Source organism: Geospiza fortis, unplaced genomic scaffold (genome assembly GCF_000277835.1).
Source record: "Geospiza fortis unplaced genomic scaffold, GeoFor_1.0 scaffold264, whole genome shotgun sequence".
NCBI lineage: Eukaryota > Metazoa > Chordata > Aves > Passeriformes > Thraupidae > Geospiza > Geospiza fortis.
This window is the reverse complement of record NW_005054332.1, coordinates 874409-900606: the sequence shown is the minus strand read 5'-3', so window position 1 is coordinate 900606 and position 26198 is coordinate 874409. Positions and strand designations below refer to the sequence as shown.

General features: G+C 36.4%; 1 protein-coding gene across 3 annotated transcripts in view; it reads left to right on the top strand.

Moving 5' to 3' along the window:
* ADGRB3 (adhesion G protein-coupled receptor B3) overlaps window positions 1-26198 on the top strand; it is a 442842-nt gene that overhangs the window by 383529 nt on the left and 33115 nt on the right. For all 3 annotated transcript variants that reach the window (XM_031057612.1, XM_014307289.2, XM_031057611.1), the window contains exons 20-23: window positions 15381-15531; window positions 16090-16159; window positions 20905-20971; window positions 23089-23174. In XM_031057612.1, the coding sequence (XP_030913472.1) occupies window positions 15381-15531; window positions 16090-16159; window positions 20905-20971; window positions 23089-23174 (374 nt within the window). The remainder of the gene's footprint in view (window positions 1-15380; window positions 15532-16089; window positions 16160-20904; window positions 20972-23088; window positions 23175-26198) is intronic.

Here is a 26198-nt window from a genome sequence, read left to right as displayed (position 1 = left end):
ATTATTCTGTTGAGTGACAAATACTGATAGAAAGATAAACACAATGTCCACATACAAACCCCTGTTGTGTTTGGAAGAATAGACATTTGTTTGCTTTGTATTTGACCTTTTGCTTAAACAGATATTTCAAAGATCTCACTGAAGTTCTTTCCTGTTCTTTGAGAAAAAATTGCCAGGAAAAAAGTACATTCAACTTGCAATCCAATTATTCCAAACATTCATAGATGTAAAAATTTTTGAGTTTGTGCTTGAAGAGGATGGTGTGTGCGTCATCATCACTGTTTTTAGTTGAGGCAGACAAATACAGGCAGGAAAATAAAATAGTTTTCCCAGGTCATCCAAACAGCTAGCAGTTTCACTTACTATAGTAGCAGATTTACACATTCTCAGTACATTAACAAGTGGTTTCTGATATTACACTTTGTACCTAAGCTCTCCTTATTTGGCAGGTTTATATATCTGGCTCACTGTATTCTTGCCTGTCCTTTCTGCTGTTGTATGAAAAATGCCCACAAACAAGCAGGAAATAGGACTATACCCCAAGAACTGCCAAAATTACTGCCTCAAACAGCTGGTGAATTCACAGAGAAAAAGATATCTTTATGAAAGTGGAGGAAATTTGTTTTTGAAAGTCCTATTTAGCTGTAATAAACCAAAGTTTCATGTAAGAATAGGAGGTATGAAATGTATGGTTTTTATTGGAGGAAGAAAAGCTTAAACTGTAATAATGTGAGGATGATAGTCCTATGCAGCATTGGAATGAAAGTGGCTGGTGCTGGTCTGGGCTACCTGCAGAAGAGTTTTACTGAGAATCTGGACCTTGGTGAAACAGACAGCAGAGGAGTGCTTATTTTCACTGTGTAGATGAAAGGAATTTTCTTCGCACTTGAAGAATTCTTATCCCTCATGAAGTGACCTGATTTTTAAAATTGTCTGGTATAATTTTGCTACCTGCCAGCTTTAGAACATAAGAACAGCAGTACCAGCTCAGCTCGGTGATCTGCCTTCTGCACTGTGCTGTCTACATTAACCAGACATACAGGAAAGACTACAGAAACAGAGCATGAATGATCCTATCTCTGATATCACTTCATGACTTTTTGCAGTCAGCAATTTAAAGATTTTCTGAGCCAGGACTCCATCCAAAGCATCCATCAGTCGGGCTATTCTCTAATCCACTTCAAACTCATTTATCGCTTTGGCTACCTTCAAATCCTAAAGCAGCGATTCCACATTTCAATTTTTGTTGTGTGTCAATGACATAAAAATCAAATAATAAGTTGAGCATCCTAGTTCTAACACTTAAAATTTTATTTGAATGCAAATTACATCATTTGTATCCTGAGCAGAGTTGTTTGTCTTTACAGTCACTCACAATAACTGGAAGTAAATTTTAAAAAGCACCACAGATGAGACTGATTCATGTGTATCCAACACTCTGACAAAATTGTAGATGATCGGCTGCATCCTGTTGGCTGTTATGTTTCATGCAAAACCCAGAGTGCTGTGATACAAGCCAAAGTGTCATCATTTCAGCTTCATCAGAATGTGCTTATATTTTTAAGCACCAGCAATTTTCTCACAAATACTATAAACTCTGCAATTTATTTAATTGAAAATTTAATATTAGATAGTTTTTGATTTAGAATAAGAAACTCTAAGGGGAAGTTTTGAAATGTATTGGGGTAGTTTACTGAGATTAAGTGAGTAATTAAAATGGGTGTTCTCACCAGAAAAGTTGTTTTTTTTTTAAAGAGAGTGTCAATATATCAACCAGTATTTTCGTACCACATATAGACAGCAAGCTGTCTTACAACTGGCCAACTAAATGTAGAATAAAAGAGTAAAAAATAGTTTAAAAAATATTTTAATTGCTAAAATTAGCAAAGTTATTTACAGGAGAGGGGAAAGAGAAAGCCACTAAATAGCCACTTCATCTGGATGAAGTTTATTCAACAGTAGTTCTACAGTAATTAGTAGCAAGCACTTACCATAAAGCCATCACAGCATTGCCACCTTCAAGGGCTGAAAACAATTTATCTTTCGAAACTATATTGCTGCCATGGATTGAGAAGGTAATATTAATGAAGGAAAGAATGAGGAAATACCAGCACACTTAAGGCTGACTAGAACTAAAATCAATGACAAGAGGCAGCCAGACACACATGAGTAATTTATTAAGCAGTGATAGATTTGGGTTAGTAACACTGCAAAATCAGTCCTTCTTCAGATATGTGGGGCGAAGACAAATTGGCAGTTTTGTGAACTGAGCAATTCTGTTTGCCCTTTGCCTAATATGTAAAACTGGACTTCAAGAAATGGACTTGCCCTTTTCCTACCTGACTTTCACTGATGTATATGTGTCAAAAGCAAAATTAAATACCCTGGGGTAAAGGCACTGCTGGAATTAAACTTCTGTCCAGGCATTGCCCTGGGTGATTATGTTATTGGCAGTCATGTTCATCAGGTGTCCTGTAGTGCTGGGTCCTGCACAGGGAGAGCACCAGGGCCTCCTCTGTCAAGGAGACTGCAGCCTGACTCGGGCACAGAGCATACACAGTTCACAACACTGAAGTGAAAGAAATAAAGGTGTAGGCTTGTGCAAGTCCAACCTCTCTGGTAAAATATATGTTCATTCACACAGTGATCTCATACACATTATTAGAGACTACAAATCACCTTCTTATAGAACATTAATATCTTCTGTGTGTGTTTAAGTGGCCACTGTTCTGCTGAATGGAGCAGCAGATTAAATAGCTCAAATAACTATGGGAATCTCAGGCTATCTTCTTTCATGTGATACAAGAATAATGGGGAATTTGTACACTGCCTGCTTCCTCTTGCCATTGCTTAGATGTCCACTGCTCAGAAATTTATATTGGATTTAATTTATATTAAATTGATACTGTAGACTTTCTGGTTGCTTCCTGCTTCCTGTAAGTCTTTTATTGCTGTAGGCATCTTTAATGGCAAGCTCTTCAAATTCCTTGGAAAGCATTATCTAAGAGCACAGATAATGCCCTCCTGAGGAAAGCTATCATGTTGCTAGGCACTAGTTCTCTGTAGATCATCTTGCCGAAATCTCTATCCACTCTCTCCACAAAATTTTTCTTTCCTCATTTGGAAACCTCTTTTGTTCCCAGTAGGAAGCTCATGTTCTTAGACTCCCTGGGGGTTAAACAAAAGTGAAACCAGTAGATATGAGGCCTTGCAGAGAGCTTTGGGTCCTCACAAGGCTCCTTACAGTGACTTCCATAGGGAGAATGTATTTAGAACATATAGGAGGAAGAACCTTCTTCCTCCTGGTATCTACGAGGAACCAGTGCTATCCTAAAAGTAATGATGTCCCAGATTCCTCCTCCAGATTGTGCTGACATATTACCTTACATCATGAGTATGGGCTAACTCAGCTAAACCTTTTCTGTGGCTCTCTGAGAAGAAGCAGAGGGAAGTGGAATAGAGGCATGAAAGCCAGAGCCAATAAAAAGAATGCTATTTCCCTTATTCAAGAAATCTGGCTTGAAGTAACATGATAGAGGAGCTTTTATTAGTTACAACTTCTGCTGCATATGAGTGTTCTACAAAGCCATTTCATCCTTTGTTCCTTTAAAACAACCAGGTTGTCATAGTGTTCTTCTTTAATAATCACAACATTACAAATTTTTTAAATCATGCTAAAGGAATCAGTGAAAGTTTCCCCACTGCTTTTTCATAAATATTAAACCTTTTATCCTATTGGTTTAACATAGCAGATAAAGAGAATTGAATGAATGTGATACCACACAATTTCCTCCTTTCTGGAAGACAATGCTAAGGTATTAACAGCATAAATGGTTTCACCTTTTATAAGAAAAAAAATTCTTGACATTTTTCTTTCTTGTACAAGCAATGAATAGAAGCTAATGTCAAAATATTAGCTGACTTTTTAACCTACTGTCCTTCCCATTCTCAATCAAACTTCCATATACATGTGTGGTCACAGTCTCTTCTCTCTCGTTGTGGATACAAATGCTTTTATCTTTCAACTTCCATGAATTATCTAATTTGATTCCAGTAGCCATGGTAAAAAATGACAAGAAACTGCCTCCTTTGATTTTCTCAGTGTGCATAGGTATCCATAGCTCTACAATCTTCCATCAATGTGAAAATCGCTGATTTCATTAATATCATTAGAAACACATAATTACTCAATGTTTTCCCTCTTCTCTGTTTAGAGGAACTCTAAATTTATAACCTACTTTTAGCTATGTTTTGTATTTAATAAAACCCTGTATTAGAAATTAGAAATCCAGATGCAATTTAATCCTGAGGATGAGGCAGCTTCATTGCCATTATGTGTATCTCTACATGAACAAAAAATGGATGGGCTCCGAAACAACCCATGGCTAATGCATTAAAGGCATTAGAAATTAATATAATTACCATAAGAGGAATTAATGTGATTCATGATGCCGTTGTATAATAAGTTTGCATTGACACTGCCAGTTCCGCAAAGTGGAGATTCTGTTCTTTCCCCTCACTCTGCATTCACTCTCACATACACATATTGACAAGATCTGATACAGAGCTGCAAAGCAGCCTGCTCTGTCTACTGTCTGCTGAAAATATTGTTTTGCAATGCATTATCCATCCAAAGGTCACTCTACTTCCACTTGCTTTTCTAGTGTGATAATGTGCTGTGAGTTTAAATCTACAGGGAAAGAATATGTATTTCTGAAAAAAAATATTAAAATTGGATTTTCAATTAAAAGAAACAGTAGAAATTGTTGAACTACATATATACATATATGTATCCCATAAACAACTTTCAGAAACATTTACATTATTTTTAAGTGCCTGTTTGTATGTGTATGTGTACACATCCTATGAATAGGTCCGAAAGCTTCTGTTGCCCCTTTGTTCATAAACTGCAAGTTCACACACACTGCATTTGGGTTCTTTTTTAGGTTTCTGTACTGGGTTTGGCTGAGATGGAGGTAATTTTCCTCACAGAATCCTGTAGGGTATTGTGGTTTGGATTTTTGAATAAGAAGAGTGTTGCTAGCACACTGATGTTTTCGCTATTGCTGAGCAGTGATTACACAGCTTCAAGACCACTGTTTTTCAGCTGCCCTGGCAGTGAGTTGGCTGAGGTGGACAAGAATTTGAAGGGAGGGAACAGAGCCAGGACACCTGACCCCAAATGACCAAGGGTTATCCCATACTGTAAGACAGCATGCTCAGCCACACAACCAGCACTGGTCTTTTAAAGGTGCCTGTTGCTTGGAGACTGGCTGGGCAACAGTCTGCTGGTGGGAGGTGGTGAGTGACTGCTTTTGCATCACTTGGTGCAGGCTTTTTTCCCCTTCACTTATTAAACCATCTTTATCTCGACCCACAGGTTTTTCTCACTTTTGCTGTTCTGATTCTCTTCCCCATGTTGCTGGGGGAGTGATCAAGTGACTGGGTAGGTGCTTAGCTGCTGGCCCAGGTCAGCCCACCACATTTGCTCCAGCCCACTTCATGTTTTACTGGGTAAGAGAACAAAGTCAAAATGTTCTACATGCCTCTGTAGGTGGGCATGACCCCAAGCATTGGCATGAAGTCATCCATACTCTGGAATAATTAGCATGCCTCCTGGCATGATTTTGTCCCACACTAGCTCACATTATCCCCAAGCTCAGGATAGCTGGTACTGGCAAGAAACCAGTTTGGATGTGGCCACCTTATTTTGGAGTAGAAAGAAATTTACTAACATAGACATTTTCTGTACCATTCCAGCTGGCTGCAGGATGAGTGAATGCTTTCTTATCCATTTTGTTAGCAAGTACAAGTAGATGTAACCATAGCATATCTTTTAAAAAATTGCTTTATCTGTTATTTTTGAAAAATAAACAGAAGTTATGTAGTATGAGAAGACTTTGGATTGCCACAATAATGTAGATACTATCTTCCTTTCCTGGATTCTTTCTATTTTGGACTTAAACTACTTCTTTCAAAATGACCATTTCTTACTGTGTCCAAACAGCTAATCCCAAAAGACATTGTCCTCAGAGGAAAACTGAGCATGCTTGAAATTGAGGATGCTCTTAGGGGCAAAATCATCCTTTTCATGTTATTATTCTTAGATAAAGGCTTTTAAGACATATATATATACACTATGATTAAAAAAAAAAGCCAAACAGAAAAAGAATGAAGGTAGGTGACATATGGCACTGTTGTAATAGCACTGCAAAGCTATCACTTCAGTGGTTTCAGTCAATCATGTAAAGGGATGAAACTCTTACAGATATGCAGAGAAGGAATCTTTGCTGACACCAGTATCCCAGGCAGGAAGATGGACTGTTTTCATATGGCAGGATTATAATCAACACAGTCAGACTAACTGAAAGACAACTGCAGGCTTTGTTGTTGAACTTCTCATTCTAGGCATCATTTTGATTGCTGAGGAAACTCCCTAAAATTACAGCAATTTTATTGTTAGCAAATACCATCAAAATCTAAAATAGAGCAAACAGATGATCTGATTTAAGAGTAGAGATACTCAAGTGATAACATTTTCTTAGAGGAAAAAATTCTTTTACAAGAATGTGTTGCACTGGGGGGTAACACAAGGCAGTATTTGCTGCCTACCTAATGGCAGCTTTTCCTGGTAATTTGTTTCACCAGGACATCAGTTTGCACTGGCTGCATTTGGATCCTCATGTAGGGATCTGAAGTCCCACATATCAATATCCATTCCACTACCTTCTTATGTTACACCATCTTTTCAAGGAAGCTCCTTCAATTCCTTGCCTTTGTCTTTGCCTGGACACCTCCTCCTCTTTTTCTCAGAACTCCATAGGGAGATCCCTCTCAACCATGCTCTGAACCACTCTTTTCTTTGCTGACATTGCTGACTCAGGTGTAACCCTTGTGCTTAGCTCAGCCACCTCTTCATTACCAATCCTGGCTCATTGCCCCTAGCTACTCACACAGCCCCATCATGAACTTTTAAATAAATTAAAGTGGGGAAGACGCAGGACCTTTGGAACATGGGTTGCTCATCACACTAATTGACTACTGGCTCTTGTGTTCTCCATTCTCCAAACAAGTATAGCCATATAGCTAAAGCAAACAAATATTTCTTATAACATAATATTACTTGCAGCAACCCAAAGAGAGATTTAAAAAGCTGAATATCTCTACCTAGTAAGCTGAAATGATTATACAGCAGATCATATGTTACAGAGAAACAGCTTTTTCTTTACTGTTAACATAGTTGTCTCATTATTATCTCTTCAAATCTGCCAAGAGCATTTCTCTTCATTTAAGAGAGCACACTACACATTCCATATTTTAAAATTAAAGCAATATGGAATTTTCAGAGCCTAAAAACAGTTCCTGAGAAAGAACTGTCCTGAAAACCAAAGTGTAATACCATCAGTGAAGCTTTTTTATTACTGATCCATAATCCATACATTAATTTGCATAGTTCCCAAGTAAGTAGAAGTCTTTCTGACAGCCCAGTAGAAGCGTGCTGACAGCCAGCATGCATTCTCTTTTCTCCTCTGAGTCACTAGTTCCCTAGTTGCAGAGACTTTTCAGGCCAAACTGTGCATGCATCCATATGAATCTAGTCCCTTCTGTTCGCACTGCACCTTCAGTTCTGCTTGTGTATTGCTGTTACCCACAATGATATACAAGAACTTAATTTTTCAATGGTTTTCAGAGACCAGGTTGCTTTTTCTTGCCCATCAATTCAAAAAACAAATTTATATTTTATCCACAAATCTACATTTTATCCTTCTTTAAATAATAATTCTTTCAGACTTTGTAACGCAAAACCTCACAAAGCTATTTTTATAGAGCAATTTTTCAAGGTAGCATCAATTTCAATTCAATTTTTAATTCTTATTCCTCAATAGCTCAGTAATGAAGAAATTGTTTCAAGAAAGCGTACCAGTGATTTCCACTTTTTTTGCCTAAAAAAACGCCAAAAAACCCCACCACCAAGAAAAAGAAGACAATTAGATAAGGTTCTTCTCTGGCACAGGGAAGCATCACTGTTACAGCACTATGATAGCAATTTGAGACTAATTAGGCAGGAAGGAATTGAAAAAAAATTGTATAAATTTATTTTATGCTTTGGAGTTTTAAAGGGCTTCTTATTTTCTTTTATGCTGCCTGTAAACCTCTTGTTCTGAGCTTTCCAAACTTCAAAACACACTTATTTGAGGTCACAGTTAAAATACTAAGTTTTTTTGTCCTGACAGAGCTGACGTTTACCTTGTTTAAAGTGTTTAACATCAAAGTCAACACAATACATTCATGATGTGAAGTAGGCCATATTCACTTACCAGAAAAAATGCTCATCCAATACTTTGTAAACATTTAAAGCACTTAAGATAAGAAGTGAGATCACAAACTTCTGCTCATGCACATTTCATCCCTTATTCTATAGGTATAACATCCAGTATAAAACCCACTTAAATTAATGGGAGTCTTTCCACTGACTGCAAACGAGCAGAGGACCCTATTCCTTCATTCCCTGCCTGCCCAGGAAAATACACATCTTCACAGCACAAAGGCAGAAGGAGAAGAGATTCTGTTGCCAGGTTTTGTAATCGAAGAAATTAAATTGCCTCTGAATAACCTGTTCTGTGATACTGCTTGTGCAGAACTCATTTGCTTAAATATAACCTGGCAATAACAATCCAAACCAGGCAGAGGACTAAAATGAGTACGAGTGTAAGGAAATTGTATGAGAATTGTCTTCCACCTGGCTTTCAATTTACTGTAGGCATGTCACCAAGAAAGTAATTCAGAGTTAAACAATACAAGCCTGAGCTTTGTACTGACAATCTCCAGAGAATGCTGCAAACAACGTGGAATGAATTTTACTGTCTTGTATATTAGTCACAGCTCAGCATAATATGAATTATCCAGCTGGACATCTTGTCTCTGTCCCTCCTAGTCACCAAAATGAGACACAAATATTTCTATAGCCCCGAGGCAAATTAGCGCAAGACAGCTTCCATCCCTTAGACCCTAGCCCTCCAGGGCAGGAGGACATTGAGTGCAAGCTGACCATCAGGAAGGGTTCCTGGCCCAGGCTCTCTTTCTGTCTCTGTGTGGGCCTGGGCTAGAAGAACTTTTGGTCCAGGTCAAAACTATACCAAGGAATTTACTAACAATTTATGCACATGCCAGTGCATAAAGGATACCTTTGCAGTTACTAATGTAGACATTCTGCCACATGACACACTGAGAAAGGTTTGAACATGCAGCTAGAAACTTTATGGAATTCTTTTTCACCCCAAAAGACAGGAGACTGTCTCTTCATATCCAGTTGATAGAATTATTTTGTACTATATAGATCCAAGATCTGGAGAAGAGTGGTGGCCAGCAGAGGAATTATTTTGCATAAAACCCAGCAGTTCTCCATAGGCATAACTGATGCTGCAGTACAACTATGCTGTACAAAATTTAAATGCAGAGGTTGTTGATATGAGTGGTAGAGGTGACAGCTATCAAGGGAGAACTTTGAAGAAAAGTAACTCCAAAGGGCAGGAGTTAAAAAGAAGGCTCCACAGACATAGTGGATCACATATAAACAGCACTTCTATTGAACTCTGCACCTGGGAAAAATAGGAGACATTCTGACTAGTCTGAATGTGTGAAAAGAGATTGTAAATGCTTTACTCATAGAGGGGTGTATTTTAGAAATACCTTCAAGGTAAATCTTGGTAAAAGAGGAACAGGAACTGAATTTGTTAGTAAAATCTGAAGAAACTTTAGGAGAAAATAGTACGAAGGATATCAAAAGTGTATGAGCAAAGCACAAATGCAGAGAAAAATTGCAATTGAGGTGTAAGTTTACTTCCAGATACACTTATACTGTTGCAGTAGGATCACTGTGGTTATACTGTCAGATAAAAGGACAGATTCCAGAAGAGAAGAAAAGCCTTAAATCAAAGCAGCTGAACAAATTATATTGCACCTTAAGACTGGGCACATGAAATGGTCCTAAAGTTTAGCAACTACTGTGATAATTTGCATATGATAACAAAAAGAGAAGAAAAATAAAATTTGATATTGAAAAACATTTGCTGTGAAATTGCCATGCTGTTGATAAAGATGGGAGCATAATTGTAAACTAAATTAAAGGAACTGCAGAAAGAGCTGGGTCATTTACAGCAAGCTTATATGCTATTTATCAGAACCTAGAAAGGCATCTTGCTTGTTGTGGGTAAACAAAATGATTGAGTAGAAGGACAAAAAATTGAGTGTCCTTAGTTATCACTCATTATCTCTGTAAGGCAGATCACCTAATTGCTCAAAGATTACTGCTGTTGCACTGCAAAAACAGCTTGCTTTAAAAATCCAAGTAAAGGCTCCCATTCATGTTGTCTTGTACTGCATGTAGAATCCTTCTGTATAATAATTAGCTGTGCATATCTCATCACACAAATGCAAGTCCATTAATAATTATTCTGGGCTATCATGTCAGATATCAGAACAAAATGTAGTGAAGTTAAACCACTTGAGTCTTCAGCTGCTAAGGACATCAGAAAAGACTTTTAGAAGATCCTGAAGTTTTCCTTTGTGTTAATTAAAATAAACACTTTCAGAGATGTTGGTTGAAAAAACAAATAACATTATTTCAGAACAATTATTTCTACTATATTGCAATTTACAGTATCAGTATATCTGATTTCCTGAGTTCTTTGCTAGAACAAGTGGTGTTAGCAGCACAGTCTGTCAAAAGAAAGGTACATGGGGTTTCATAAATGGTATCTTCAAAGCTTTGTGGTGTCAGCAACATTAATGATCCCGGAAGAGAAACTGTAAAGACTTAAGCTATGATTTCTCAGACATTTAAGATCCTAAGAGTTTCAAATACACTTGTAACTGAAGAAACAGCCTCTTTAGCCATATTTTTTCTAATTGCAAACATGTCTCTCTTCCAGAAAACCACTCCTGAAAAGAAAGTTCTTGCTTCTTTGTCCCACAGTCTCTGAAAGTCTATTTTAACATGTCACTTTACTCTATAAATCAGTATTTAATCTATCATTCAGTATTATCTGACCAATATACGTATCCCTGTATTCTGGTAGTCTGCTACTCCTGAGGCAAAGATACTGTATTGCCAAATCAGTTTAAAAATAGGTGATAATAAAAATGAAATTCAGATTAATAAGCAGCATCTTATTTTATGAATTTACATTTTTGATTTAAAAAGGGGAAAGGTACACTGTTTGAGAGTAGATGGCTTAAGAGTGACTAAAAGAAAATAAAATATACAAATTTTGTCATAGAATTACTTTTCTGCTTTTTACTGTGTCCTTTGCATTATCTTTGGGTTTTTTGCTCTTTGTTTAATTTATTCTTTATTCTGGTCTTTAGGTGCTCTTTGTGAACTCAGTGCATGATCAGAACATCATAAGAATAGCACCCATTTAATTTATCTCCTTAGGCTTATCTCCACAGAGAGAAGTCAAAGGCAAGATTCCAATCTCTAAGAAATTTTATTACTTAAATGCTTTTCTACTACCTCTTATTTCTTCTTCATTAAATAATGAGTCAATTTTAGCCCTGTTCATTTTGCTACCACCAATACAGATTTCATTTTTCATGTTCATCTTCAAATAGCTTTGATTTTTATACTGTTTATCAGAATCCAGAGAGAGTCAACAAGTTTGTTGAAGGAAACAACAAGTTTCTGGTTTCAGGGCCAGAAAACAAATCAGGTGTTCTTACTTAACCCTCTTTGTGTGAAAAATCTATACCAGAAGACACTGCTATTAAAAATAAACAAACAAACACATATTTTTCTATTAAAAAAATACCATTGTTCTTTTAAAAAAACCCAAAACACAACAGCCAAATGCTTAAAGAATGTTGAGAAATTCTTATTTTGAGGTTATATTTGTGACCTACTTTACAGGTCATAAAAATTGATGTATTCTCTACTTCACTCTTAATTATTATATAAAATATTAATAATTATAAAATTTAGATTTGAATTTCCATTGTTTTTTAGATTTCTGAGCTGTGCTTCAGTACACTTATTTGAAGTAGATGTCTTACAAGTATGAGAGAAGGAAATAATTTGATGCCTGATGTGTGTTCTTGCTTTCAGTAGTATATTGTTTATTAAAAAGGGATGAATGGTCTTACTTAGATATTCCAGGTAGCTTAACACCTGAGACTCAATTAAAGTCCATGAAACCATGCATTCTGAGGACAGAAAAGCTTCTTCCCCTCTATTATAAGTAAATATGGGGAGCCAAGAACAAAAGCTATGGGAGGAAGGGGAGGTTAGAGTAAAAGTTTACTTAATGTCAGAAGCGTGAAGAAATAGTGAATAAATTAAATTTAAATTAATTTTGTTGCAGGTTGACAGGTCCTCAGCACAGGTAATTAATTCAGTGAGTTTTAATAAACTAGAATTAGAAGCAAATGAGAAACATCTCCTCCTAAAGCAATGGGGAAGATGTGTACCATTATCTCTTGGTGCAGGCAGGCTGGCACGCTGCAGCTTTCTGTGGGTGCTGAGCCACAAGGTTTGGGTGATGCTGCTGCATGTGCAGGAAGGTGAGGGGAGGTGGAGGTCCCTGGACAAGGAAGAGGAGAAGAGGAAGGAGCAATTGGCAGTAGTCCACAACTTGGTGAGAAAGAAAAAATGCTATTGTATATTTGTAAAATCAAGACCTATTCAATGGCTCATTTAATAACAATCTTCAGTGAAAATGGATTTTTGTTTCTGTTTGGAAATTGACTTCCCAGATGCATTCCTTTCCCAGACAGAACAGCATTGTTTCCTTATTTATTTATCAAAGGGGAAGAATAAGGAAGTACATAAAAGCCAGATTTCCAGTGGGGTGTTGGATAGCTGTGCTGAGCCCATGGCTATGCCTGGGAGGGGGCAGTTTTGTTTGCCAGGACTGCTCCTCTTGCAGGGAGGGAAGCTGAGTTCACTGCAAGCACTGCCTGCACACAAACCTGTCATCACAATCCCACAGTGGTTGTTTGGTGATGTTTGCAGGCTGATTTGCATATTTCTGATGGCATGTGATGCAAATACTCTGTTATATCAGTGGTACAGACTTACCATTGTTGTTCATTAAAGACCTGTCTGCTGCTCAGAAGAGTTAGATATAATCAGCAGTCATATATTGCAGCTAGAGCACAGATAGCCTCTCATAAAACTTGCTTCTGTCTTCTCATTTTCTGCTCAACATTATCATTAACATTTTCATCACAGCTCTTTCTTCCACTGTAGCTATGTCCACATTTGTCTCAGATTATTGTCATCTTCTCTTTTTTTCAAAATAGAGGATAAATTATTAATTAAATCCTACAGTGGGCACTCAAGTCAACCATAAGAGTTAGCAGTGTTTTCACCCAAAAGATCAGGATTGTTTGTATTTACATTATTTATAAGGGAAATAGTATATTCTCCTTTTCTTTTTTCGGGATGTGTTTTTACCTATGCAGTTCCTCCATAAAAGATTCTGTACTGTTCCTCAAAAGTAATTTTGTTGTCAAATTCTTGGTCTGACAGAACTCTCTAGCTTTTGCAAGAGCGTTGAAAGGAAAGCAAATTAAAATTGCATAATAGGGATTAATAACATATGAACCAGCTAGTTAAAGAAAGGAAGTTTATGAATTTTCTATTGTATTTATTGTGTGTTTCAATGCAGAACTTTCATTTTAAATAAGTGGGGTTTGGGGTATTTTTTTCATGCCCAGAAAACACTGCTATTAGTCAGACTTCAACTGGATAGATTTTATGAATCCATATACCTTAGGGGCATCTAAACATAAGAATTAATGGCAAAGCCTAGGATGGGATACCTACTGCCTTTTCAGGATCTGTTGTTTTTTTCCAGTTTACATTACTTGGTTTGTTGGTTTTTTTATTTTATTAACAACAGTTCTCTTGCATATCATTGTACAGAACCCCTTTCCTCTAGATTTAAATAGATAATTTGATACAGGGTTTGAAAACAAGGTGTTTGTCACATCTGTAAATTCAAAGCAAAAGAGCATTACATTTTGACTCTTCAAGTGCATAAATTTTTGAAAGTTCAGATGTCAGCTAATGCTAATGTCAGCTGGTATCAGCTATTTATTTAAGATAACTGTTGGAATTACCCAGCACAACTGATTTCAAATAAAAATCTGGGAAAATTAACACCACAGAAAATTCAACTCAAAACATATTGGGAAGTAATTGAGAACACAAAAAGAACTAAAAAGCATGGATGGTGTAATACATGGGTGTCATAAATGTCGTATCCTTCCTATCAGCCTTGAATCAGCAATATATGCAAGCACCTATATATAAGTAGGAATGTGCATATTCTCTCCCTAAATAATTTGCTCAACTGGGATTTTAGTAAAAGCTCTTGACTAGCCTTAATACAAGGCTAAGCATAAGGTAGCTATTAGATGTGTATGATGCATAAAGAAATAATCATAAAGTAATATCTTTCATTTTTTCAATGAATTTACCTCATTGATGTTGGGGGTGTGAACTGTTCTTCCTTTTAATCTTAACATGATGTTGACACTTTAGTTTGTGCTAAGGATAAATTGTGCTAGTGATATTCTCAACATTACTGGTGTGGTCTTGGTTCTGGGGTACTATGCAGAGTGCATTTTATAGCCTGCTGCTGGCATTTTAAGCAACACAGTGGAGCACAGATGATTTATGCCAAGAAGCTCATTTACGCAAGCTACAATGTCAAGTTTAATTAAGGGCTACAGTGACAAAAGAGAGCCAATTGCATGTGCTCAAAATACTTTTCAGATGACATATGACTAATACCCATAAAAACAATATCCAGGGCAATTGTTAAGGTTATGATACTTAAACCTGCCTAAAAATATCTAAAGCAGTGTATTCCAAGAGGTTAACATTCTACAAAATTTAAATTTAAAAAATAAAAAAACCAGCTTTAAATTTTATAATCAGGGCCTTTCTTCATAGAGGGAAATAAAATGTAACTGGTAATTAAGAGCATTTCTATCCCCACATTTTCTCTGTTCAGCTCTATGTGATTTTATAATCAGTAATTTTGTAACTGGCTTACCAGAATGGCTTTATGATGGTCCCTGGTCAAAGTAAATGTGTAGAGAAAAATCTGCTGGCATGACTTATTTTGTGTTTTTGTCCCTGCTCAGAACACTCAGTGTTTAAGAAAACAAGTCAAAACCTCTTCTGCCTAATCCCCATCAACATTTCTCTCTCTTTCTCTTGCTCTTTGTGGCCACCACATCATAATGGGAGAAAAGGGAGAGTTGATGCTAAGCATAAAGGTCAAGATGATAGAACATGACAACTCTTTGAATTGAAAACAGAAATGAGTGTCCCTAAGTATTCAGCATGAGCTTCTCTTTGCTCCCTGCAGGGCATCTGCACCACAACCACCGCATTTTTACACTTCTTCTTCTTAGCTTCATTCTGTTGGGTTTTGACAGAAGCGTGGCAGTCATATATGGCTGTTACTGGAAAAATTAGGACACGACTCATAAGGAAGCGTTTCCTGTGCCTTGGATGGGGTAAGTCAGTAAAATTAATTTCCTAAGAATCATTGGAATGTAACATTTAATGCAGTAGCAATGTTAATAATATAATCGTTTTCTTCAGTAAAACTGAAAAATAGTAGACAGCATGTTACTAAAAGGAAAGCTAGGTTAGAAGCCTTTCCACTGAATCTCAAGCTCAAGGTATGCTGGTGTATAATGTAGCATTCTTTTCTAAATATGTTTTAACAAAATTTTAGAAGATTTTCAGCAAGGTAGTGTAATATCAAGAAATCAAAACAAGAAAGAAACATTCTCTGAATATTCATGAAACCCCTTTCTAGCTAAGACCTGTCAAATGTATCAGTAATTTAGCTACATCAAAGCAGTACACCGTGGGCAGAAAACAGTGTCCTCCTCCCTGCCAGTGCTTTAGAAAAACAAACCCTACAACAGCAATGTGCTTCATTAAATAATTCATTCCATGTAAAATTGCCCATTTCGCATTAGCTTGCCCTGTCATTTTTTATCCAGGCAGAACAGCAATATGTTACTCAGCATCTGCTGATTATTATTGTTTTGGTTTTTTTTCAGGACTGCCAGCATTAGTGGTTGCAATATCAATAGGCTTTACCAAGACAAAAGGATATGGAACAGCTCACTAGTAAGTCAATCTGAAATGATAAACTATGTTTTTATTGATCAAGATTGTCACACCCATCAGGAACTGCATAGCACACTCTACAGCTATCCATTCACACCTGGAATTGCCCTGAGAATCACTGAGTGATCCACATAAGAACAAAGAGAAAACAGCATGCCAGTCTTGGACTGAGCTCAGCAAAGCACCAGGAATCCCATATTTCATTTGAGATTTTGAAATAGCAAGCTTTTAAGAAGCACTGAGCATCAGGTCCACATAAACACCTAACATTTGTATAGATTTACGAAAGAGAATGTTAAATGTTCTGGGTAGCCTCTGCCAACTTTTAAACATGTCCAAAACTGTACTGGTAAGAGCCTCTTTGGCAGTCAGGTTTCAGTACACCAAGCAGGTACCTCGAGTTTAATGCCCCTGAGCAGTTTGGGGCCGAAGCCCTTCAAACATCTCAAACCAGTTCTCTCATCCATCCCCTCTCTCCCGGACACTCTGATCCAGCCCATTTCCTGGACTGTGCTGTATTTGAGAGACAGAAAGGAGGAAATCTGTGTGCTTCATTTACATTCAACTAATAGAGTACCAGTTTAGCCACCTGGCTGGTTCCAGTGTGTATTTAGCACCTTGGAAAATTAACTCCTCAGAGAGGCTGCCCTTCAGTCTTCTGGTGAAGAAGGAGCTGAGCCTTCCTCCTGCCAGTGGAGCACTCCAACCACCATTGTGTATTCAAGACTGTGCTTCCTTTGGTCAGCCTGTTTGAAGCTCTTCTCACGTTGCCTAAGAAATTGAGTATGCATCTGGACAGAAAGAGGAAATATGACTCTGTAGACTGGTAATGAGGGCATTCATCAGCCACGTGGATGAGTTAGGTCAAGTCTTCACTTCAATGAATATTTAATTATTCTCTTAAGCATCATCACTGAGATCAGGATTCCCCCTCCCTTCCCTGTATGTCTCATCATCTTGGCACTCCAGCTCTGGGTGGGTAAGAATACAAAACCAAACCTCCTCCTGAGTTCTGGCTCCAATCACTAAGCTCTGTAGTTATAAACTGTAACAACGTGCGTCTTGAGCTTTTTAATGAGGAATGTCTTATGTAACTGAAATGCTTAATTACTCTTAGAGCTGGCAAGTGCAACAGTGGTCTTAGTCCCCTTTTGAGGGTTATATTGAGAACCCACTGCTCTGAATTATTTTTTCATCTTGCCGGCTTTTTTTTATTATGTAGTCCTTGAACCTCAACTAGAAACCATTTAGGCTGTGAGAATTACAAATCACTAAATAAGGATGTCCAGACCCCCATTGGGGATGTAGCTTTGTCCCTTGCAGGATTAATCCCATTACATTTGCTCTACTGAAATCATTCATGTGAGTACTTGCTTTAGTTAACATTTCTTCCTGCTTCCTTCCTGGGCTGAATACATTTTTAAAAGAGGATATTCTGAAATATTCAGACAAAGCAACAAAGCATTCATTAAGAGCAACCTGTAAAGTAAAAAAGAGCAGGTCTCTGTACACATAACAGCTCTTCTCCCAGGATCCAAATCCAGCTGACATGGTACTATGGGAGAAAAGACCAAATGAAGGCGTACAAGGGACAAATAAACCATAATTCAGCTTTCCCATCTTATTTGCAAATATATTATCTTGGCATTTGACATCTGTATTACATAAGGAAGACAGTGAAGACAAGGAATGGAGATTCCTCCTCCATCACCAGCTGATGTGCTGTCCCAATCCAGAAGGCAGCAAAGAACTGTGTCTCATGACAGCTGTTGGGCAGTGTAAAAGCAGAGCTCCTGTCCTGCTCCTCCTACCATAACTAAAGCAGTTGTATAAGTTTTTTAATTGCTTACACTATATTTTGCCTAATTGGTTGCAGTCAGTTACACAGATGCTGCTATCAGAAACACACCCTATTGCAAACTATTCATGCTCTTGAAGATGCTCATTTTTAGAACATTAAAAGTGAAAATTAAGGAATTTATTCCGGTTCCATACTCCCACACATGAAGAGATTCATGGAAAAGGAGAAGGTCCGAGAATCTTTGCAGCGCCTCTCTTTTCTCTATGGTGTATGTATGGTGAGAGTGCTTGAATTGTTCACACTGGAGCCATTTCTGTGATCATTAGTCTCTGATTTCTGTCTTTTTTTTTCTGAGTCCTAATTATTAGACAGTTATATTTCTGTATGTTTTAAACTGCATAAGAAAAATATTTCACCCAGACACTTGTAAGGATAGATACAGGGATAGAGATGGAGGCTGAAGGGATTTCCTAAATGTTCCTAAAAATAATTTAAAAACCCACAGAGACAAGCTTTTAGATATTTCAGGTTATCTGGAAAAGAGTAGTGTGTCTGAAAGCTTAATAGCTTTTTCCAGCCTTTAATCTACTAAATATTGTTGCTATCTCTTTTCAGACACTCACAGCTAGGAAAGCATCAGTACTAAAACTTACAGTTAATAAACCTGTGTGAACTGCTCATGTTAACATACAGTGGAGATAAATTCCAGGAATTTATTGTAGCAGCAAAAATTAAAATTCTATCATAGTCATACTCTTGCCATGCTCTCTTAAAAGAAGGAACCAATCTCCTGGAGAGTATCAAACATCTTGCAAAATGTACAGGACACAGGAGCAAGTGTACAGATGCTTCATCACTCAGCAGAATTTTATGATCATGTAACATGGTCCCATAAAGCCACCAGTGGCTGCTCTTAACACTAATCAATTTATATGGCTTTCTGCTATGTGCACATCAGGGAGAAAGAAGAGAACATGAGAACAAAATAAAAAGAACTATAAAACACAGGGGGGCAAAACTATCAGAGCAAAGAAAGAGGAGAAGGAAGACTAGTAAAAAATCAACAGGAATTGACTCATGATGTAGGAAGGCATCTGAAAATCTATCTGCAGTCAGTCTTCAATAGAAGAAGATGGAGGAAAATTTATTTTCAGTCATCACCTCGGAAATGTTGAATATATTGCAATAATGATGACACACACTGGTGAAAATCCAGACTGTTGAAAATTCAGATTGTGTAAAAATGAGGTAAAGTGAAAAAAAGGACAACCTCTACATTTTTTCCAGCTCTTCCTCTAAGCGGAAATCACTTTTGAACAGCCATTTTACTTGATAACGTGGAAAAGAGAGGGAAACATTTTTCCTTTGTCTTAAAGTGTTTTGTGATAGAAACTTTTATTTTTTATTTAGGACCCTTTTTTCAGCGCAGGTAACTGAAGTTATTTTCAAACTACAATACATCAACAACTATTTTTATGAACTGCTGTTTCTGTCTCCCATTAACATGAAAATTTTAATTACAAGTTCTCATTACTCCAAGTGGTCATCTTCACTAAGTTTGAATGTTCATACTGGAAGTTCTCTATGAATGCACTTCCCCCTCTCAGAAGTCTGTGTTCCCAGACTGACAATAATAACCTAGCTTTTGAAAAAACAGTAGGAAAAACTGCAGAAAAATTTGAAAGCATTTTTCTTTGACATTGCAAAAATAAATTGAACATTAGTGTTGTAGGTGGTTTTTGAAGTAGGATGTAAAATAGCTTGGCATGTACTACCTTTTTAACTGTGAAGCAGATAGGAGCTATTTGCATCCTTTTATCATTCCAGAATTTAGCACACTGGTGCTGTTGCATTCATGTGACAGTTTTCACATGGCTTCATTGCAATGGAAAATGCTTTTGTTCCTTGCAGTGAGAATACCAGCCCTAACAGACCATTAATATTATGGTGTGCTTGCATTTATTTTACTTGGTTTTGGAAAGTAAAAAGGACTAATGGAAAATAAGATATACGTGATTCTGATATGAATGTTTCTGGATATGAAATCCAAGTAAATTATTTGAATGTAATGCTAGAGTTTCCTCATATGTAGGTGTGATCATGCATTCAAATAAACATGCTGTTCTTTGAATGTGTAATCACTGGGAAAATAGCACAGCTGCATTTCCTTCAGTGTGTGTAGCTCCTGTTCTTTTGCAGATTTGAAAAGCTTTACATCATAGTATATCAAATATTTAGAATTTGATTCTGTAAGTGCTCTGTGTTTGGAAATCTGATGGTTTTTAGTGAAAGCCCTGATGCAGAATGACAAACTCTTTGAGATTAGGAGGTCTCCAGAAAATACAGTTTTCAGATGCTTTAAAATATACATTTAAATTGTTTGCAAAATATTAGAAGGAATACAGAACAGATCATATATATGATTTTTCTCTAATGGACATATTGTCTTTAAGGTGTAGTTCTAATAGCAATTATTAAATGACAGGATATGTAGAAACCCGTTTTTTCTGAAGTTCCGTATTACAGGTGCTTGACCATTTCATCACTTTTAAGTATAGAACGATCAGATATGGTAAGCTAGGAATGTTTCTAGATGCCTATTTGGCAAGGTCTGTTCAGTTAACTCATCATACATGACTAGAGGAGATTCAATAAATTTTTGCAAACTTACTTTCTGTTTTGATCTTTATACATTTTGGCCATTTCAGTTTATGTATAACTCATGTTAAAGATTTTGAAATGTTAACCACTGGTAATGGAAATATCTTTCACGTCTGTCTTTCACTATCTCTACTTCTTCATATCAACAAAGCAGTTATTTTTTGTGTGTGCATATGAATCTCATACATCAGAAAAATATGCTGCATTAATTATTAATGCTCTCTTGACAGTGTGTTATGCTTATTTTTAATTTGTGTTAGTTCTTCTCTAATGTTCTTTCCAGCTGCTGGCTGTCTTTGGAAGGAGGGCTACTTTATGCTTTCGTTGGACCTGCAGCTGCTGTTGTCTTGGTAAACATTAATCTAATTCCCACTATTTTTGTATGAAATGATAGAAAGTGCTATGTCCATTATAAAGCTTAGATATACATCAACATTGCATTTTGCTGTAAATACTGAGATCATTGCTGTTTAACATACCTTCAGTATTTTGAATGCATGATTCATTTGATTATATCACTTCTTTATACCAATTATCTCTCCACGTTTACACAGTAAGCTGTGAAAGAATAATGTACTGATTAGTGGCACAGAAAACTTGTTACAGGCATCACTGAGTTATTATCAGCAGCATCTACGCAATTGTCACTGCCTTATGAAAGTCAGTGACAGTCTTGATAGAGTGCTGCTTGGCAGTGGATTGCTGTGCCAGCAAAAGCAACAGAAGGAGTGGAACCTGCCAGCAAGTTCTCCACGGCTACTGTTTTTGAAGACGAAGAAAATTTTTTCATAGCTGGGAAATGTTACTCGTTTGTGTATTGATCTTCCACATCTCTGGACATGCATTTAGGTGTAGGATTCATTTCTGCCTAATTGTAGCTATCTGCAATGTAGATTTCTGTATCTAAGTCAGTTATTCCAGCCACATTTCATTGTCAGTGAAGAAAAATACATACTTTTAGAGGTCAAATAATCACAAGTATTTCAGCTGTCTACTTCAGGGTAAGATGAATTACATCCTACCTGTGCCATCGGCTATCAGACATCTGCTCTGCAGTCTGTATGGATTTTTTACAACAATTTATTTAGCATTTTTCCCTTACACATTTTGAATCTAATTCCTCTTCCCACTCCAGAAATTTTGTACTGTGATAACTCTATCAGCACTGGTTATTTCTGGTTTTCTCTTGTAAAAGAGAATCAGTCTTATTAGTCATCAAAGATAAAGCTATTCATCTACGTGAATTTTCCTGAAATGGATGTTTACTACTCCCGTAGAGTTTGTCTCATCATTGCCTGGAGTCAAGCCAGGATCCTTTTGTACAACTCACAGTCCCTGTCATGGTAGAGGAGCCAAGGATGTTTACAAAAAGCCAGTTATAATTTTCACATGGAAGTAACTGTATGTTCTCTGTTTAATTGGCAAGTCTTTGTTCAGAGATGTTGGAAGTTCGCAGTCGCAGTTTGCCCTACCATTAGCTGGTAGCTGTGGAAAGGAGCTGTTCCATGCAGCCACTTAAGCCTAAGTGTTTGAAGCCAAAGAATTATATAACACCAGCTGAAAAATGTTAATGCTGAAAATAAAGTTGAAAGAGAATTGGCAGGGCAGACTAGCAACAATTAGGTATTTTGGCACAGGTTTTGAAAAACCAGTTTGACAGGAAAAAAGGATTTTCCTTCTTTAATAAATTTTAAAAAAGGAACATTAATAGATTCAAAAATTGGTATTACCTATTTGTAGGCCCATGCAGAGACAGGTTAATAGAGTTCAGTTCAATAATACAAATGGATAATAACAGTCATTAAGTTGTCCATTAAATGCCATTAATATGTCCATTAGGTGCCAAAGTCCAACAGCTAAAACATTTAAATCTTTTTTAGGTTAGATTTTCAACCCATGTTTGTGATCATAACACCATTTACTTTAGTGGGGCTAAACAGACATCCCAGGAATTTATCTGGTCCACAAAAATACTAAATTGCAGCCAAACAAGGCTCAAAACTGACATTTTGGTGAATGACATAGACAGTGATTTAGGTGCAGGAAGATATGGAAAACCACAGGCAGGTTCTGCGTAAGTGGGAACACCCACATGGGCCATAAATGTTTAAAAAGGAACTATGCTCTTCCCTGTGCAGGGAAATCAACTTGCAGTAGTTTTCCTGGAATAGGTGCAATTAAAAATGAAAAATATTAAAGTTATATTACTCAAGCTTCTGGCCATCAGACATGTACACATATACAGTTTGATACCAAGCATAATTCAAGGTCCCAAAATGAGGCTCTTGCAGTGTGTGTGTTTATGTCACCTTTTTGTCACAACCTTTTGATGTGTTCAGGGACGTTGCTACACGAATGCTCAGAAATGTAAGAGGAGGCATTTTGCTGGCCTGTAATACAATAGAGCCATGATACCATATTTTATTTTAGGCACTGAAAGATCAACTGTTTGTTTTCTGTTTGACAGGTCAACATGGTGATTGGCATTTTGGTATTTAATAAACTTGTTTCCAGAGATGGAATCCTAGATAAAAAACTGAAACACAGAGCGGGGTAAGCAACAACTGGGTTATTTTAAAGCATATTAAAATTTTATGACCAGTTTTCAATTACAGATATTCAACAAAAATTATTTTGATTGTGCTATGAACTTTTATATCCGTGTAACAGTGTTTCTAACAGATTCCAATAATCTCAAAAGCTGCTGTTGCATTACCCTGAGGGAATGCAACTAAAAAAGCTAAATATAACAAAACACAGGTACAACAGTATTAAGTTAATAAGAATGAGGATTTACAAATCTGAGCAGAGGTTTCACAAGATGGTTACATTTGTAAAGCTGTTGCAGTTAGGATAACAGTTTTGTGAACTGTGTGTACTGAAGGAACTGATTATTTTTGTCTAGCTGTCTAATTACTATGGCAAGAAATGTTATTAATTTGTTTTAATAGTTATAAAATGTATTTTACAGCAATATACCCCTTACATAGGTCAATGTTATTCTGCCATTTTGACTACATTAAGAATTTGCCTTTGTTCTTGCATCTACATAAAATCTACATAGGTATATTTTCTAAATTAGTGTAAAAGAACATCATAGTAAAAAAATCCCCATAGTTAAAGAGTTAAAAAAGAAAAAAAAAAGATAAATGTGTCTTATTGATTATTTACTTGTATTTACGCAAAAATTCTTTATTATCAAGAGAAGAAAAGATTATGACAGTGGTGGTATCAGAAATTGTTCTACAGTGGGTGACAATGAAGTACTGCAGCAGCAAACCTATATTCATTGCATATTGGAAAAAAATATTTCACAACTGCATCATCACCTTCCCAATGCTTATGAAAGTGTATTTAAACTTTGAATAATGATTTTTACAGTTGTATTTTTTAGTATTGTATTTTGGGCCAGGTTGTAGTTTAACTCCATCAATATCTGAGTTTTTAACAATGATAAATTATGGTATTTTCATTTTTATGTGTATTACTGTATTTTATGGGCAAAGTTATTGCAGATTCACTTTTAATTATTTTAAAATTACATTATTACATGTAACTAACAGTAGCATTCCTAATAAGTTTGATGAGTACACATAATAAATACTTTAGCTGGTGTGATTTGCATTTCATGTTAATGCAATCAAGTATTTCTGGTTTTCAGTTCATCCACCATCATTCTGACAAACATGTACCAAACCCTTCATTTTTATTTCTTCTGTTTTCATCTGTTTTCATTAGAAAGTATTAATTTCATAACCTTACTTTTGTCTACATTGCTCCATCAACATTCTGAACTCTAGTGAAACCTAGACTATTATAAAACTAATCAAATTATTTCAAAAGTAGCAATGACTTAGTAATCACCAATTCAAATTCACATATGCTCTAATTTCAGTGTGATAAGGAGCTGGAACAGCCACAGGTTTGGTTTAGTAAGTTTTGTAGGGATATACAAACTTAGATATAACTGCTTTTGTTGTTTTTTTTTCTCAAGCTACTCAGTTGTAGGCTATAGAAATCTATTTGCTTATACTTTATTTTCTTGATGAAACAAATAGCTTGCTTTCTAATTGTGCAAATTAGTAAAGAAATGTTTTATTTTAAAATAATCTATCTTTAAAATAAATTGATAATGAATTATAGTTTGTTCTGTTAGAAATAATCCAGCTATTTTGGGAAAAGATGTAGATACCCTAATGAGAAACAATCTTAATTTGTGTGATATTATGAGAGGGTGGCTTAGCAACAGCATTTCTTGATACTACTTGGCAGATGACATCTCGAGTCATTCTTTGGGGCATAGAAATCGGTTCATCATTTGATCCCCTCTAGAAGAGTGATCGTCACTCATTCCTCAAGTATCTTTTGCCAGCCATTCTCAGGAAGGCAACTTCATTCTTCCTGGCAAACACTGAACTTATATTTGTCAAAAGTTCAGTCAAAAGTTCAGTCCTAGGATTTAAAACAAGTGAATGGGCAAAATATACTAACTCCAAATGCTTTTTATCACCTTAATAAGCATATGGAGAATCAACAAGTGGGAAAAAAATATGTGGATGGATCTCAATCACAACCTCAATCCTTTTCCTGGTAAAAGATGAAGCATATGCAAATACCCAGGCTGAAAATCTACATTTGGTTTATACACATATTAAGTTCTATTATTATTTGCAAGATCCAGAGCAGTTTTGTAGACGTAAAGAGAATAATCCAGTCTAAAAATGCTGAAGCACTGCAAGGCAAAGACAGAAAGTACTTTCACAAGCTTAGTTCATACTTGCCCGAGGCATTTTTCTAGTTCATTCTTTAATCTTTATTTGTAATTTATACCAACTGATGTGGATTCACTGAGTTATTTTCTCACCCCAAAATCATCTTATAAAAGGTCTTGGTTCTCACTGTTTTCTTACAGAAGAAACTGCCTTTTTATGTGAAATATACTTTGCACTTTTTAATGGAAAATCCTCATTTAGTTTTTCAAAGTGGAAAATACTGAAATACTGGAGTTCAATGTTGTTTTGGACAGTATGTTAAAAGTCTTGTGAGTGCTGGATTTGGCAATAGCAAAGAGTTCAGTTGGTTGAAATATCTGGGAAAAAAACCCCCAAAATGTTACTTATCTTCACCATGCTGACCACTTTCCAGCTGGGAATAAGTAAAACATCCTTAATGTCAGCTATGTCACATCTTATTCAGCTATGCTCGCTCCCATTTCTGATAACAGAAAGAGAAGGAATAGGAAAAATATTTATTTAGTTGGTTCGAGAAGCTGATTGCATGCTGTATGGAAAACTTAAATTCCAGGTTTTGTCTTTTAACTCTTCTGACAGGTGCAGAGGTACAATTATCTATACAAAATGCTTTGAGTTTAATGCTTGTGTACTGTGTTGTATTAAAAGGCAAAACAGGTCACCCTTTTTTGGTACCAACTGATACTTATTTCATCAGATTCCATATGTTTCAAGCCCTGTATTCAGACCTTCACATGACATGAATAAAACCATTCCAGATATTAATGGGCCATGTAGGTCACTAGTAAAAATCTGTCTATACAGTATGGACATACTGATTTAAGCC